Source organism: Leopardus geoffroyi, chromosome C1, assembly GCF_018350155.1.
Source record: "Leopardus geoffroyi isolate Oge1 chromosome C1, O.geoffroyi_Oge1_pat1.0, whole genome shotgun sequence".
NCBI classification, from domain to species: Eukaryota; Metazoa; Chordata; class Mammalia; order Carnivora; family Felidae; genus Leopardus; species Leopardus geoffroyi.
The window spans coordinates 105,879,659-105,896,931 of NC_059328.1; the positions used below are offsets into that span (position 1 = coordinate 105,879,659).

The window sequence follows — 17,273 nt, forward strand, 5'->3', positions numbered from 1 at the left end:
GGGAAACTAACTGCTCCTTAGGGAACTGCCGAGGGTAGCCCCTGCCTCCGACAGCGCGGACTCCTTTGCTCTTCTGTGCAGCCTCCCGGTCATGCGACCCAGACTCTAAATTCTTTAGGACAAGATTTCCTGTTGTGAAACGTAAATCACTTGCGCTGCAGCTTCATTTTATTTCTCAAAAAGTACCCTCCCCCACCCCATGGAACAAGCTAGGAAAACTTCCTCGATCCAGGAACGTGCTCCGGTGCACTCCCCACCCCACCTAAGCTCGGCCGTGGGTCTCCTGGGCCCCGGCTCATCGCCACACACCATTTCTTTGCCTCCTTCAGGAAACCTTTCCTGATTAACCCCGGTGGGACCGCAGCCATCCCAATTACTCGGGAGAGTGCGAGGCCAAGATAAAGGCAGAGATTCGGGGGCAGAGGCGCCTAGCGAGCGGACCGGTTCCCGCCCCGCCCCCTCCGCTAGGAAAGTCAGGCACGACTCGGGGACAAAAAGCTGTATTGGGAAGCGGAGGCTCCTACACAGTAGGAGGAGGCACGTCCCGGGAGGCCCGAGGACTCCGTACACAGCGCGCGCGCGGCCCCAGCCCCGTCGGTCCGTCCATCCGTCCTGCGGCCCGCCCGCGGCTCAGTCTATGGAGGAAGCCCGAAGGGGCGAGTTAAGGCAGCTTGGCTGAGGGAGGGGGAAGTAGGAGTGCGCCAGTTCCCCCCGAAAAGCTGGCTCACTGAGGGGGCGAGCTTCTCACCTCCCACTCCTCTCTCGAGGACAGGGGGAAAGACAGTCAATAAATAAACCCGAGGCGGGCTGAGACCCCAGGAGACTCTCAGAGTCCAGAAAGGCTGGAGGTGTGGAACGCGGAGAGAGGGAGGGGTTCTGTCCTTGGAGACGCGTCCATGCTCTTGGCCTTGGAAGGCGCGGGCCTCAGGGGCCCAACTGGAGGACGCAGCGCAGCTCCCTTTAAAAGTGAAAATGGCTGCCGTTGGGGATGGCCGGCGGGGGGGAGGGCGTGACGAGGGGCGGCTGCGGGGGCAGCTGCGGCTTCTCGACGTCCACCCTCTTTAGGGCGCGGCCCCGATAGCCCTCCGGCCGGCCCAGGTACAGAAGATGTCTCCCGGGCCCCCCACAGTACCTGGAGGGGCCCCCCGAGGGGACCCGAGTGAGCAGGGCCGGAGGGGCACGATGTATGGGGAAGGGCGTTCTGCGGCCGCCCCCGACCCCTAGCCGGGGAGCGGGGGCGGAGAGGGCGGGCCGCGTGGAGGGGGCCGCGCACTTGCCCTCGGGGGGCACGTCCAGCCTCAACGGCGGGCCACACTCCCGGGGCAGGAGGCTGGGGCCCGCGAACAGGGTGGGGGTGGGGCTGGGTTCCGGCGGGAGCGCCCGCGAGGTAAACGCGGCCGCGGCCAGGGGCTCGGCCCCCTTCCTGGGTGGCTGCGGACCGTGCAGGTAGCGCAGCAGTTCTTCCAGGGTGGTGACCTCCACCGCCTGCCCGGGACAGCCGGGCGGCGGCGGCCTCACCAGCACGCGGGGCGCGGGGCCGCCCGCCGCGTTCCCGCCCCGCGCGCGTCCCTGACCCTCCTTGGCATTGTTCCCGTTCTGGTTCCACTCCCAGCGGCCCCCGGCGTGGCGGAGGTGCTTGGCCGGCAGCTCGGGCGTGGACTCCGGCGTGGGCAGGCAGGCCAGCTCCGGCGGGGCCACGCCCTCGGGGGGAGGCAGGAAGGTGGTGTAGAGCTGGGGCGGCTGCGCCCCGTCTCCGTCCTTGGACTGCGGCGGCTCCGGGCCCGCACCGTGCAGCCGGGCCAAGCTGCGAAGGGAGAGAGGGCGCGGGAGCCCCGGAGTCTCGACGTCCTTGCTCCGACGTCGGTGGGCTCGGCGGCACGCGCAGGAGACCAGGAGGCCAGAGACCGAGGCGCCCAGAGCGAAGGCTGCGGCAGCACAGGCCAGGAGGAGTGGGATGGGGACGGAGAGGGAGGCTGAGGCTGGGGGGAGGTCCCGGCGCACGCCTGCTGACCGAGAGGGAGGAGGGAGGCTCAGCCGAGGTAGGGGGGTGTGGGAGGGCGCTGCACCTCGCTCCCGCTGCTGCTCGCCTCCTCCGCTCCAGCACAGCCTGACCCTCCTCAGAATGACCTCCCCTGACCCCTCAACGCACAGCCCATCACACCAGCCCTCACACACAGGCTAGAGCTTGGGTCTTGGGGAGTCCCCAACCCAGCTCTGGCCCCTGGAGCCATGCCAAGAGCAGGTGCCAAACTCTGCCAGTGCAGAAGGAGGTGGGTAGGAGATGCCCAGCTCTGGGGAGAGGGGGCACCAGACAGGCATTAGTGAGCATCAAACGTGTCAGTGAGGGGCTTGGAGTTCTTCAAGAATCAGCAGCCCCACACTTCACTCCTGTCCCTCCCAACCAGCCCCCTTACCCTGAGTGTGAGCTCCAATAGTGGAAGACTGGGGCCGGGGGTGGGCATCACTGAGGGGGCTGGGGGTCTCAGGGGAAGGGCCAGGACCCAGAAGCACTGGTGACAGAGACCAGGTCAGAGCCAGTGAGGCTCCTGTTTTCCACATCTGACACCCATTCAGAGGGTCCTCCCCACCCCCACCCACCCCCTTTGGAACCCCAAAGTCCAGAACTCCAGCCTCTCCTTTCTTCTGGGCATGGGGAAGGGCTCACCATGCAGGCATTCTTTCATGTAGTTTTTTCAAAGACTATTTATTTAAGCACCCTACTGTATGCCAAGCACTGAGCTATATGCCAGGTGTGTGGAGGATGCTAACCCTTGAGACTCTCTCAGTGGGTCCGGGGTGCTGGTCTGCTGCTGCCAGGGAGCACAGACTCGGGTGAGTGTGGGCCGGGCAAGGGGGGATGAAGTTGGAATAGCCAGACTCACCATAAGCAGAATCCCCTGTACCAGACTGACTCCCAGTAGCTCCATCTATGAAGAAGGAAGATGGAGTGTGAAGACAGGGGCAGGGGAAGCTTCTAGAAGAACTGAAAGGGGTGACTGTGCTACAGAAGGACAGAAACCCACACCCGGGATGGTCGCTGAGGGCCTTCAGAGCCATGTGCAGCTGTGGCTACAGCCGCCCCTGCCCCGGCCATTTACCTTGGCAGTCACTGTGCTCCGTGGATTCCTGGTTCCCAGCCGGATCCACATCAGTCCTAGAAGGAAATGAGGTGGATGGGGGTGTCTCAGTGCAGTTATCCATCTTGCCCCCCAGCCCCTGCCCCAGCCCTCAGCTCCCTCTCCTAGTAGTGGGGAGCTTTCTCCTCAGGAGGTCCAGGGGCCCCTCACTTACCCACCGGGTCCCCTGATATCCACACAGCCTCTGGAGCTGTGCCATCCACAGTATGGGTCCTGAGAAGCCAGACAGCTCCTGGGGGAGACAGAGACATCTGAGGCTCTCCCCTCTAATCACAGCCCATGCCCCAGCCCCAGATCCCATCCTGCCTACCCTGATTCCTATTCTAGTCCCTGGTTGCTGCATACCTACAGAAGGCTCCAGGCAACCCTCCCTCCTGACCCTCCCCTGCATTTCTCTGCCACCCCCCATGCCTGTGTCCCCATGCTCCTTCCGGCTCAAGGAACCTCCCCAGGCAGGCCTGCCCTCAGCCTCTTCTCACCTCTGACAGGCCCCGTGCCGGGCACACCGACTGAGAGGGAGGTAGATGATGCAGCCAGAAAAAGCCACAAAGAGCCTGTGACCTTCAGTGTCCAGCTCCAGCCCTATGACCCGCCGTGCCGTTTGGGCCGCCCGCTTCCCACTGCACCTAGGATGGAGCCAGAAGGAATCAGAGATGGCGCAGGTGAGGCTCCTGTCTCGGGGGGGGGGGCGGTTAAAGAACAGAAGGTGGGGAGGTGCACAAGCCCTGAACACAACTCATAGGACTGCCCCACCAAACCACCCAGCTTCTTGACAAATCCCTATACCCTATAGCTTCTCGGGAGTTCCCACCCTATCCCCCCACATCTCCATCCACCACCTCACTTCCCATTCCTGCTCTGCAAGGGGGGTGGGGGGGGTGGGAGGGACTGCCAGACGAAGGCCTCACCTGGCAGGGCTGTAGGCATTGATTTCTTCCAACAGGATGGGCTCAGGGCCCCCTGATGGCCCCCCTGGGGGCAGTACCTTCAGCACTGTCCCATCTTCGGAGCCCAGGAACAGGACTGTGGTGTTACCGTAGGGACCAGCCCTACCATCCACAGCTAACTGGGTCAGTAGAGCCCTGGAGGGATAGGCCTTGGGTTAGGGCAAGCTGACTAGTGGAAGATGGCCCATGTATCCTGGTGCCCACTTCCGGGTGCTTCCTCCCGCCCAGACTTTTTCTTCTTCTCGCTCTCCCTTCCATTTTCATGGGTTCTTCTTCCCACCAATATGATTTAGCTTGTGAGGTCGGAGACAGAGAGTGGCGGGGGCGGGGGGGGGGGGGGAGTTGGGCAGTAGCTGTCATTTGTCTAGCCACATACCTGCTGGTGAGGGTGAGCAGAGGCTGATGGGTAGCAGGTGGCACAGCCGGGTCCAGCAGTGGGTGAGCCTTGATAAAGGTCAGGACGTCGTCAGGGAGATCTCTGGAAGAGGGGAACAAGGCAGCCACACCTACACCTGCACAGGATCCTGGCCTGGTAGGCACATGGAAAGGAGCCATGTTAGGACGGGGACCCAGGGTTTAGTTAAGTATCCCACCCCCCCAGCTGCTCCCAAACATGATTGGTAACCTTTGCTCTACCCCTTCACACAGACATTCAACTACTGCCTTCCTTTTCTCCACAGCTCTCCAGTCCCATGCCAACCCACTGAGCCCCCTCCCCCTAATCCCATAGACCCTCTCTTCATAATCCCATGTGGGAACACACTGCTTGCTTCTGCCCCCACAAAAGCCACCCCCATCCTGGGTACCTGGGGGAGGGAACCCTGTCTTCAGATACGGGTGTCCAGGCCCCATCCAGACTCCTCTGCTCCTTGAACTTGCCCTCAAACGCATGCTCGATATCATCCAGGTAGAAGGCACAGACCGCAGAGCCAGGGATGCTGAAGGAGCCAGAAAAGGATGTGGGCTGGGGGTTGGGAGGGATAGCACAGCCCCTCCCAGGTGAGACACGGCAGCTGCCCTTATGCACCATATTAGGACGTGGAGCCTGAGAGGGTGAGACAGTCTCTGGGGGCCATGCTGGGAGAAAAAAAAATGAACAGAATAGTAAACTGGCCTTGAATGGAGTCTCCCCTCATTATAAGGCATCAGAAGGCTGTGGGAGGGGGGCTCAGACGCTGGTGGGACAAGGGACAGATTGGCCCATGTCGGTTAGTCTACTACTAACCTATTGGTCTGCGTGGTGAAGACCCCAAAGAGAGCAGAGCGGCCATACAAGTTCACAGGCCCAGTTAAGGCCTGTAAGACGTCAAAATAGAAGGTAGAATCTCCAGGAACAGAGCAGTTGAGCCGCAGCTTCAGGAAGGATGTCCAGTGGCGGTCCAAGGCCCGAGGTGAGCCGCCCATGTCACGTTTACATACTCGGGCCACCCTGGAGAACTGCACCTGGGTGGGGTGGGGAGAGCCAGGACTAGGAGAACAGGGAGGGCCCCAGGGCCAGTGGCGGGGACACGAATCTGGAGTGTTGGAGGACCGAGAGACCAATGTTAGGGGCACAGCAAAGGAAGGGTATAGCGTGGTAGATCGGTTGGGGTCAAGGATGAGGGACACAGCAGGATGTGGGGGCAGAGGGCTGGGGGCTACTCCAAGTTGGGGCTCAGAGTCCAAGGGACTATATGGTGGAGATTAGGGCCAGGAGCTCTTCACTGACTCTTGACTGGCTCCTCAGGATCCAGCAGAACTCTCTAGCTACCCACCCCTGGTGCCCACCTCCTTACCCTTCCCAGCCGAGCATCCTCCACAGAGACCTCTCGGAAGAAGAAGTAGACATGGTCTCCGTGCTCCAAGGCATGGACGAAGTGTGGCTCTGAGGGGGCGGAGACAGGAAACAGCATGCTCAGAGACTCCAGGCCCCACACAGCCTTCTGCCTTTCACACAGGCACAGTACCAGTACCACCACCCTCTGCCTGCTCCCTGCACCTCCCCCTGTCCTCCCCCTGCACCTCCTCCCCAAGAGCAGCCTCCCTCCCCCAGGCCCGCCCTGACCTCTGAGCCACTTGGAGTCGTACTTGGCCGAGCGGAGTGGGGGCTGAGGCCCAAGGCTTCTGTAAACCACAGCATCACTGGCCTGGAAATCCGCAGCTGTGGCTGAGTATAGGCTGCCCTCTGGAGGGGCGGGTAGGGGGGAGTCAGGGGAGGGCCCAGGGATCTGGCGCTTCTTGGGCCTCCTACACCCCTACCTCACTCACCCTGGCCCTGCCCCCTACCTCAACCTTCCACTCAGGAGCATAGGGAGAGACCAAATTGGGAGAAGGGCTGAGGTGGTAGCCCCCTCCGGCCACAGGCCCACTTCTCACGTGCCCAGGTGCACACCTGCAAAGATGGCCACGTTGGACTGGGTGGCATCAAAGGGGCATCGAGCCTGCCCACTCAGCTCTTCACCCTCCTGCTGCAGCGAAGTTATCTGGAGGGAGAGGGAACAGATTCTTGGAACCATCAGGGTCTCGGAGTCTGGCTCCATCACCCACCTCCCCGCGTCCCCTTGGCTCTCTCCCCAACCCCTTCAGGACCCTTGCATTCTGGACACTCAGGTTCCCCTACCCTCGCTGGTTGCCCACCTTGGGTTCTCTTCCCACTCCCATCATGACCCCTTCCCTGCCCCACACCCCCTCCCTCCGCCTTTGTACCCCATAGCTGCGGCACACGGGGCTGAATGAGTTCGTTCCACAGGCAAGGAGTGTCTGGGAGTCCCAGGGAACAAGAACACGAATATAGTTGTGGCACTCGTCCTAGAGAAGCCAAAATTCCGGGTCAGCGACAGGGCTCCCTAGGACTGGGACAGGGGGCCACAGGAAGTAAGGCCACCTCCCCTGAGACGGTCAGAGCAATGTGGGGTAAAGTCCCAGCCAAGCTATTTGCTACCCTGCAACCTCAGACAGATTCTTTGGCCTGCTAGAGCCTAGCTCTTCTGTGAAGGAAGGCAAAAACTATTCATCCCCTTTCCTGCATCCCCCCCACCCCACCCCAGATGCAAGTGGGTGGGAAAACTGGGCACAGCAGAGGACCACTGTGGTCCTGGACAGAGCCTGGAGAGGCGGGAAATTCTCCCCTCGAAATTGTCACCCCGCTCCTCACGCTCCTCACCGTCAGCTTTCCCCGCACAACACAGTTCTCCATGTCTTGGCTCCGCCATGTTAGATACTGAAGGGAGAGACAGAAGGGAGGGAACATCATGGGGCAAGCTGGATGCCCCCTCACATGACGGCTCCTTTTGGATTCTTTTTCCCACCCGCTGGACCCCCAGCAGACCTTTCCAGGCCTCATCTCCATGCCTGCACCTCCTGCCACATGCCTCTTACCTTGTTGGGCACCAGCCCCTCCCCTGCCTCCTGGGCTTGAAGATCGAAGGAGAAAACGTGATCCCTGCAGGGAGAGGTAAGGAGGGATCAGAGCCAAACAAAGGCACCCCACCTGAGCTCCTTACTGCCACCCTGCTCAGGCTCAGTGGTCAGAGACAAACATCGCAGACCTCCTGCTATCCCCCCCCTTACTCCATGCCTCGGCATTTGCGCTCTGGGTCCAAGCATGTCCACGTCCCATGGCTTGTACACATGCATGTGTCCCCTGCAAGGTGCTGCAGTGGCCATGCAGGTCCCATGTCTGCCCAGGAGCATGCATGTCGGCCCCACAACAGTGCCACGGCCAGTTTACCGGGCAGCCACTAGCAAGGTCCGGTTCAAGGTTAGGAATCTCTGAAAGTCCAGCCCAAGTTCGGCAACCACAGCATCATCCTCCAGGCCCCGGAACCAGGATAATGGGGAAGTCCCTAGAAGACACAGAGAGGTGGGTGCTGAGGCTGAGCCAGGACACCATGCACTCCCCCAATACCCTTTCCAGCCAGATGAAATCCAGCCATGGACATTGTGGATGAGGAAGACAAGTTGTGAGGTATTAAAAAAACTATTAATACAGCTATTAATAAAATAATGCTAGCCCTGAGCACTTAACCTCGGCCAACCACCATGTTAGCATTTTAGATGCCTCGTTTAATACAACCCTATAAGGGAAATACAGTAAAACTTGGTTTGCAAGCATAATTCATTCTGGAATGATGCTTGTAATCCAAAGCACTCGTATATTAAAGTGAATTTCAAGAACCATTGGCTCAGTTGTGATCAAGTGATACTCAGTATCACATACTATTTGTATCACAAGACATCGCTCATTTATCAAGTTAAAATTTATTAGAGGGGCACCTGGGTGGCTCAGTCGGTTAGGCATCCAACTTTGGCTCAGGTTATGATCCCCCACGGTTTGTGAGTTCAGGCCCCACATCTGTCTTTGTGCTGACAGCTCAGATCCTGGAGCCTGCTTTGGATTCTGTGTCTCCCTCTTTCTCTGCCCCTCCCCTGCTCGCGCTCCATCTCTCCATCTCTCTAAAGATAAACATTTTTTTAATTAAAATTAAAAATAATGTTTGCTTATCTTGCCGCAAGGTTTTACTATACTAATATTGGCCCCACTTTACAGATGAGGAGTCTGAGGCTTAAAGCCATTAAGGAATTTGCCTAGTTTATTTAGCTGGGAAGTGGAAGGCACTGGGATTCAGATCCAGGTCTGTCCTACTCCAGAGCTGAACACAGTTCCTTCTTGGAAGGGCTGTAGGGCTGGCTAGCACTCCCCTCTCATTCCCGTGCCATACACTGTCTTGTCTGGAGCACTTACTCCATTTCTCCCAGCTTTTGGTATCATCCCCTCAAGGCTCTTCAGAAGCCACCTCAGCCGTCCCAGGTCACTGTCTCCGTTGACCACCCTCCGTGTCTGCTGGCCTGACCATGGCAACCATGATCATCAGTGCCCAGAGGCAGCTCAGAGTTCAGACATAGATGCTTTAATGTTTATACGGTGCTCAGAACCGCATCTGGCACATGCAAGTGTTTGCTATTCTTATCCCCCAACACTTACTCCCAGGGACCCAACTGCAGTCCCTTGGTCCTTAAAATTACACTAAATTCTACATCCATAACAGGAACCTGCAAATAGATCAAGGTTCTTCTCAGAAAAAAGTGGGTGTATGGTTTCCCTCACAGTGGGACCTAGGCTTAGTTGTGGTGCAAATGGTGGAGATGGGGGAAGAGGTGTGGGGAACCACTGAACCAGCCCTGAACCTTTGTGACATACCTAACAGTAATAGCAAACACACAGGCAGCACTTACCATGTGCCAGACCGTGTTCTCGGCGCCTCATTTAATCCCTACATAACTCTGAGGCAGAATGCTATTTGCTCTCTTCATTTTGCAGATGAGGAGACTGAGGCAAAGGAAGGTTAAACAATCTAACCAAGATTGTGCGGCTAATGAGTCGCCGGGCAGGGATCCAAACCTGCTAAGGTTTGGTCTGGCTGAGAGTCCGTGCTCTTAACCACCAAATGACCGCACTGCCTCCAAGTGAAGGAAGCAGGGCCAGCAGCGCCTGTTCCCTCTACCTGTCTGCTTCCCCTGCTGGGTGTCTTCCTGTACCCTGGCCTCCTACACAGGGGTCTGGGGTGCAGAGCTCACCCAGCGGGGTGTCAGGCCAGGGCACTCACCTTGCAGGTCAGAGGTCAGCAGAGGGAGGGGGTCCTGGGGGAAGGCAGCCTGGGTATGGGGAAGTGAGAGCAGCAGGAGCAGCAAGGGCATGAAGCGGGGGGCACGGGGCATCCTGTGCGGGGCAGCTCAGGCCCCAGGGGGTGCCCCCTCACCCATATGCCGGCCCTGAAAGAGGAGACAGATAAAAGTGGGGGAAGGGGCCAGATCCCTTCCGCCCTGGCCCAGGCGGGCTCCTCCCCTGGTCTGACCCTAGAGGACCCTGTGGGCCAGGGGAATCAACCCTTTCTCTGGCACTGCCTTGGTCCCAGCCAGCTGTCACTGTCACTCCAGGCCTTTCTCTCTCCAACTGGCCCAAACTGGCTGGCGTGAGACCTGCAGGCATGACCCCAGGTAAGGACAGAACACGCCCGTTCCCCTTCCAAACCTTCTCACACGGCCTCTTCTCCTTTCTTCTGAGTGGGCCTGGGACATTCGGTAGGTGACACCTCCCGGCCCCCCTCTTACTAACCCCTTCTCAGTTATAATTAGACACTGAAGCCTTAAAATTATAAATAGTGACTCCTTGGCACTGGAAGGAGGAAGAGGGCACCGTGTCTGCCTCACCCTCCCTCACAGACCCGGACGGCACCCTGGGAGCCATTCAGGCGCTGTGCCCGGGGAAGAGGCAGCTGCGAGGAAGCCATCCCCTCTCTAGGGTTGGGGAAGGACAGAGTGGGGGCAGGAAGCCTAGGGGTCGTTGTCTTAGTCTAAGTTCATGCCTCAAGGGCTCTTCTCTTTGCTAGGGAGAAGCTGGGTAGGGAGGGGTACAGGGTGGGGTGGGGGGCTGCCTTAGCCAAAAATGCATCTGCATCAGAGCCAGATCAGAGGCTAAACTTAGCTCTGGCTGCAGCTGTCTGCCCGACCACTGTGCCCCCTCCCAGCCTCTCCAACCCCCTGCTCCCTCCCTGGCTCCCAAGAACCAGTGCAAGTACTTGATGAGGAGGAGCAGACGCCTATGAGGAGCCAGGGATGCAACTGGCTATACTGGTGATGAGAAATGGCTCAACACGTATGTCCCTCTTTCTCTTCCTTCCCTCTTCAGGCTGCCTCAAAATGGAAATATAAATAATTCAACGACAGGCACAGGCAACGGTAGCCCAAAGTCCAGGAAAAGATGGATATGGTGAAAGCGTGGTGAGACTGCCCTTCCCACTCATCAGGCACCGCCAACCCCACCCCAGCTGACCCCGGTTGGGCCCCGCAGTGGGAGGTGTACTCCAGCTTCCTGCCCTCCCTCCCCTCAAACTGAAGCGAGGGGCTGAGTGGCTCCTGAAACCAGGTCGGGTGAGAATCCTTCCTTTCTGTGAATAGACAGCTATCCCTCACCAATCGTTAGTTGTTCATCCCACCATGTCCCCTTAAAGAACAGACCCTGGGTTTCCAAGCCCAGCCCATTCCATCTCCCCAAATCCACTCTTGGAGCCAGGACCCAAGTGTACCCCACCCCCAGTCCAGCGTCACTGGTGGGGAGGTTGACGTCAGATGGGGTCCCAAGAGGGCTGGAGGAGGGGAAGGGGTAGGAACATCTAATGATGACCCCCTCCCCAGGGGCAGAGCAGTCAGCTAGCTAACGACCCTCTGGTGCTGAAAGGCCAAGCCTCCCTAACCACCCCACCCCCATCCCCGGATGCTGGTGCTCCCAGGGGAAGAGAAAGGGACCCAGCCTGTCTCCTATCCTCCCCCTCCGGCTCCCCCCCCCCCAAGTTGCCCTGGGCAACTGGTATCTTCACCCAGGAAACAACTTTGGCCTCTGGCAAGTGGGGAGAACAGCCAGACCCCTCTTCCTGCTCCCAGACCAGGCCAGTTTCTATCCCCTGCCTTCAGGAGCTGCTGCCCTTTCCTCACCTGGGGTCGTGACTCCTGTGGGGGTTTGAGGGGGATAGGAAACCTGTGACCTGATGGAAGAAGGGACAGGAGGGAAGAGGCTTAGCTAGACCTCCTTACCACATCCCTTAGAAGTAAATGTGAAAATTTAGGAGAAGTCTACTGAGGCTAGGGAAAGGGACATGCGGCCCTGGAAAGGTGTGGGTGTGTTGTGAGGTGGGGTGGGGCGGGGTGTTGACAGTGAGCTAGATTACAGAGGTGCCGGCCGCTTCAAACCCAAAGATGTGAGGGCAGGGGCAGGGGCTGGCCCCTAGCTGGAAACTCCTAGAACTGAAGGACCAGTCTTGGGGAAAAGGGTGACAGGGAGAGTTTGTGGGGCATGACGACCACTCCCACATTAAAACCCTCAGAATCCAGCAGCCTTCACCGAGAAAGCGCCCTAGCTGGGGACAATAGAGGCTAATTTGCATCTCATTTACATGCTCTTCATTTCTAGGCAAAATGCTCCGATAGCAAACATCCCCAGCCCCTTCTTCCCTAAGAGAGCAGGTCCTGCCTCCCTCCTGCCCAGTGTCTCTGCACCCCACCCCCTGCCTTGGACTGGATTAGTCCAGCCTCTGAAAACACTTGGTTGGCCTTCGCATTGGCCCCCTAGACTTGTATGATATGTCTTTAAGAAGGCTTCCCACATTGGTTTTTGGAGGAGCAGCATCTGAGCAGTTCCCATCCCACCCGGGGCCTGGGGAAAGGCATCATACCCCCCATCTGAAGCAAATGGGGGAGGCCTGGCCAAACCTTTCTTCCCCTCCTAGGTCTTCTCTTTGCTGGGAGAGAAAACAGCCCTTCTCTCTCCTCCTGGCCCTACGGCCACCTCTGGGGAGTGGCCAGGGTCATAGCCAGAGTCACAACCAGAGTCAAGGCGGGTGGAGGGGGAGGCTGGGGAAGGGATGGAGAAGGGGAGACCGGGCTGGGGACAATAGCAGGAAGCTCTCAGGCTGGTCTCCCGCCCCAGTCCACCTTCCTCTGGGGGAGCAGACAGGAGGTAGAGGGGGTGGGGGGCGCGGTGAGGATCCTCGAGAAACAGGCTGAAGGCGCATTCCCTTCTCCAAGACATTTCTCCCACCCTCTGCCCCTGGTTCCGCACCTACTCTCCCTTCCACCCAACCCCCAACGAGGATAATCCAGGTGTTTAGAGCCTGGCATAAGATGGGCCCGGGGCCAGGGGCTCGACGTGTCTCCCCCTCACTGGATCTGGGGCTCCGAGAGGGGCGGGCAGCAGAGTCTGGGCCGGGACCGGGTCCCAGAGCCACGTTAGCGGGAGGAGGGGCTGGAGGGGCCTGCAGGCGCAGACAGAGTGAGGATGAGAGCGGGGGTTGGGGAGCGGAGGCGGGTCTCCCAGGCCAGAGAAACAGGGCCAGAGGCTGGGAACCAAAGAGGGCAGGCCTGCGGCCGGCGCTGAGCGGGGTCCGCGGGCTAAAGGTTCAGTCTCCAGCTAGGCTCTCCTCCTTGGGAGACCCTGGTCTAACAAAGCCCCGGGGCGAGTGGGGTGAAGAAAGGAGAAGGGCGCGGGGACTGTTGTTTCTCGGGGGGCCCCCTTCCCCGACTCTCTGCCCCAGCCAACCTCCTGAGAGGTGCTCAGACTCCCGCTTGCACAAGGACAGAGGTGCAACCGTGACACCAAAGTCTGGAACGACGCGTCCCCCTTCCCATCCCTGCAGAGACATCGAGAGGAGGGTCCAGTTCTCCGCGGGTTTCGGAGCCTTAGTTTCCCTGCCCGGGAGTCAAGGCACCAGGGTTTCCACCCTCTGCACGGTGCGCGCCTCAGATAATCCCCTTTCGCGCTCCCCAATCCAGGGGACGCGACTCAGAGAAGCCCGGTGGGAAGAGGAGCCCAGACGCTGCGCCCAACAGTGCACTGACGGGGCTCGGCCACAGTCCCCTCCTCCCTCCAAGCACCCCAACTCCGCTGACCCTCTCCACCAGCCAGGCACACAGCGCGCTGGCACCCTCCCGGTTCCCTCTCGCACTTCGGAACGTTGTCCCCAGCTGCGGCGTCCCCCGTCCTCCTGGCCTCCCCTGCAGCCCCATCTCCCCAAGCTCCGGGGTACTTGCTCCGAGATCCGGGTCAGCGGGACCGAGATCGCAGCGGGCGGGCAGCAGCCCCGCACCACGCCGAGTTCGCAATCCGTGATTGGGGCTCTGGCGAGATGTGATGAGCGTCCGAATGGGATGGAGCCCGGATCTGAGCTCCCGGCCGCTGTCGGGTCTGGCAAGCCGCGCGGGTCCCAGTCGCAGCCCCCACTCCCGCCGCGGCTCCGTGCAGGAAAACAATGCGACCGCCCGGGGCTCTGGGCCGGGCCCCAGCCGCCCCGCCCGCCTCCCGGCCGGCTCCGCCTCCCGCCCGCCTCTAGGTCGCCGCAACCAATCTGGCTCTCGGAAGCTGGCTGGACACCGCCTTCTCGACACCTCTTCACCAATAGTCCTCCTTGGGGGCGGGGCGTAAGGAGCACCGCCCACCGAGAGGGCCAGGTCGGGAGACTGAGCCAGAGACCAAAGCCAGGCGCGAGATGGAGAAACCAGCGGACCATCGCCGAGACTCGTACGGAGGAGGGGGTCTCACGGAGAGGTCCTGGGAGAAATCTTACAAGAGAGGAAGGAAGCGAAGCTGGAAGGAGAGACCGACGGGAAACCCGGAGACTCGGCTGGGCTGGACTGTCTGAGCCGCGCGACTCAACCTCCCTCCTTTCTCCCCAATGGCTTTGGCTACCTGGCTTCCACTTCGGGGGGGCTCTCCCCTCTGCCCCCAACCCTCTGTCCCTCCTCTCTACTGTTTTTACCTCGACCTCCTTGTTTCTTCCCATGTGCCTCCTCTGGTTCATGATGACCCCAATAAGGGAGGCCTAGCATGCGCTTGAGGGCTTGAGGCCCGGGAAAGGAAAGGAAGGTGTCACCAGGAGGTTTTCCTTGTCCCCATCATCTCCTCCCCTCTCACCCCTACTGTCAGAGCAGGATGGGCTTAGGCCACTAGGCCAGGAACTACGGAGCCAGGAAGCCAGGGTGGCTGGCAGTCAGGCTGTTGGGTTGATGGAAGAGGACAGGTGAGTGAGGCTCAAGCCAAAAGAGAGACGTGGAGATTGGGACAAACTGACTCAGAGAATCACACAGAAAGAGGAGCAACATGGAGACTCCAAAAAGGGAAAGTGACCAGTGTCCCAGCCCCACGTATAGCCTTACTGGTCCCAGACACAGGATTAGTGTTCCATCTTTCTTCAGAGGGCCCTGGACATTCCTTCGAATAGCAAAACTGCTTCTTCTCCAACCCCATCCTCCATAAAGACTCTTTGATTCTGGGAAGGTCAGTGGGGAGGGAGAATGAGACTACTTCAGACAGCACTGCTTGGCTCCCACCTTGGTATCGCCTGCTAAGATTCTTCCCTGCGTGGGGGCTGGGACAAAAGACGTTCTCAAAATTCCCAGGATAGTGGGTGGCCTGGGAGACATTGGCATTCTTGGACAGTTTTATCTGAGTGGGCACCTCCTGCCCCCTACTCCCACATACTAGTCTCTGGACAAGAGGAAAGGAGGCACAAGGGTTTGCTGGTCTTTACTGAACTCTGATCAGGCTCACTGACTGGGCTAAGCCTCACAGTGAGTAAGCAAGAGATGTATCTCCCCAGCTTCTAACAAAGGACTTAGGTACTCAAATACATGCTCATTAAATAGGTTAGTGAATAGAGACTGAGGTGTAATTTATTTAAAGTTTTAGGGCCCAATTAAAATCTCAGTTCCATCTATAAAGTATTAAGCACTTATTTCATATACAATTCGCTGTGGGATGCAGTCTCAGTCTTTGAAGAAATGGCCATCTACCATCCTACCAGAGCAGACCTAGCAGGGAGTGCCTCGCGATCCCCAGACCATGTCACCCACAACTCCAGCCAGCCAGCAAAAGTCACCAGGCACATGGAGTCTACACAAGCGATGACCCATGCCTAAGACCATTCCTTCAAGTTTAGGAGAAGTAGCTGTTCCACTAATTCATAGAAACAAACACAGAAAGTCAAGCAAAATGAGGAGACAGAGGAATATGCTCTAATTGAAAGAATAAGATAAAACCTCAGAAAAAGAACTAAATGGAGATGATCAATATTCCTGTTAGAGTTTAAAGTAATGATCGACAAGAACGCTAATCAAAGGGATACACAGACCCCTATGTTTATAGCAGCATTACTTACCATAGTCAAGATATGGAAGCAGCCCAAGTGTCCATCAATTGATAAATGGATAAAGAAGATGTGGTATATATATATATATATATATATATATATATATATATATATATGAATATTATATATTATTTATATATATAAAATGGAATATTATTCAGCCATAAAAAGAATGGAATTTTGCTATTTGCGATGACATGGATTGATCTAGAGAGTATAATGCTAAGACAAATAAGTCTGAGAAAGACAAATACCATATGGTTTCACTCATATATGGAATTTAAGAAACAAAACAAGCAAAGGAAAAAAATAGAAGGAGATATCAAGAAGCAGACTCTTAATTATAGAGAACAAAATGGTGGTTACCAGAGAGGAGGTTGGGGTGGGGGGGGAAGAGGGGATGGGGATTAAGGAAGGCACTAGTTGGGGCGTCTGGGTGGCTCAGTTAGTTAAGCGTCTAACTTCGGCTCAGGTCATGATCTCATGGTTCATAAGTTCAAGCCCTACATCAGGCTCTGTGCTGACAGCGCAGAGCCTGGAGCTTGCTTCAGATTCTGTGTCTCCCTCTCTCTCTGCCCCTTCCCCACTCTCTCTCTCTCTCTCTCTCTCTCAAAAGTAAACATTAAAAAAAATTTTTTTTTAAAGGAAGGCACTAGTGATGAGCACCAAGTAATGTATAGAAATGTTGAATCACTATATTGTACACCTGAAATTAATATTATACTGCATGTTAACTAACTGGAATTAAAATAAAAACTTTTAAAAAATAAAGCAATGGTTATAAAGATGCTCAGTAGACTGGAGAGAAAAAATGGAGGAACTCAAAGAGAACTTCAACAAAGAGAAAATACACAAAATAATAAATCAGAGTTGAAAAATACAATAACTGAAATTAAATACACACTAAAGGGAATCGACAGTAGATTAATGGATACGGAAGAAGATCAGTGATCTGAAGGGTAGGATAATGGGAAGCACCCAAGCTGAACAGCAAAAAGGAAAGAATTTTTAAAATGAGGTAGGTTAAGGGACCTGTTGGATGACATCAAGAGAATAAACATTTGCATTATAGGGGGTCTCAGAAGGAGAGGAGAGAAAGGGGCAGAAAATTTATTTGAACAAATAATAGCTGAAAACTTCCTTAATCTAGGGAAGGAAATAGACATCCAGGTTCAGGAAGCAAAAAGAGTCCAAAATAAGATGAACCTTTGGAGATCCACACTAGACACATAATAATTAAAATGTCAAAGAGGGGCGCCTGGGTGGCTCAGTTAGGCATCCGACTTCAGCTCAGGTCATGATCTCAGGGTCTGTGGGTTCGAGCCCCGCGTCAGGCTCTGTGCTGACAGCTCAGAGCCTGGAGCCTGCTTCGGATTCTGTGTCTCCCTCTCTCTGACCCTCCCCCGTTCATGCTCTGTCTCTGTCTCAAAAATAAACATTTAAAATAAAATGTCAAAGATTATGGGGGGCCTGGGTGGCTCAGTCGGTTGAGCATCCAACTTTGGCTCAAGTTA

General features: G+C 57.0%; 1 protein-coding gene across 13 annotated transcripts; it reads right to left on the bottom strand.

The window, feature by feature from the left end:
* Window positions 1-484: 484 nt before the first annotated feature.
* Window positions 485-14,483, bottom strand: SEMA6C (semaphorin 6C). Of its 13 annotated transcripts, none has more exons than XM_045479155.1 (19): window positions 14,371-14,483; window positions 9,670-9,835; window positions 7,794-7,908; window positions 7,442-7,505; window positions 7,227-7,283; window positions 6,770-6,871; window positions 6,456-6,546; window positions 6,129-6,248; window positions 5,860-5,948; window positions 5,310-5,527; window positions 4,891-5,022; window positions 4,461-4,613; window positions 4,046-4,219; window positions 3,617-3,763; window positions 3,292-3,369; window positions 3,099-3,154; window positions 2,883-2,927; window positions 2,415-2,510; window positions 485-2,006 (listed from the first exon to the last, which is right to left on the bottom strand). In XM_045479155.1, exons 2-19 carry the CDS (start codon window positions 9,779-9,781, stop codon window positions 961-963), a joined length of 2,895 nt encoding a protein of 964 aa, XP_045335111.1. In that variant the 5' UTR covers window positions 9,782-9,835; window positions 14,371-14,483; the 3' UTR covers window positions 485-960. The 13 variants fall into 13 exon arrangements, with proteins under 13 accessions (XP_045335111.1, XP_045335107.1, XP_045335110.1 ...); XM_045479151.1 differs by lacking the exon at window positions 14,371-14,483 and adding an exon at window positions 13,646-13,889; XM_045479154.1 differs by lacking the exon at window positions 14,371-14,483 and adding an exon at window positions 13,642-13,889.
* Between the last annotated feature and the right edge of the window lie 2,790 nt (window positions 14,484-17,273).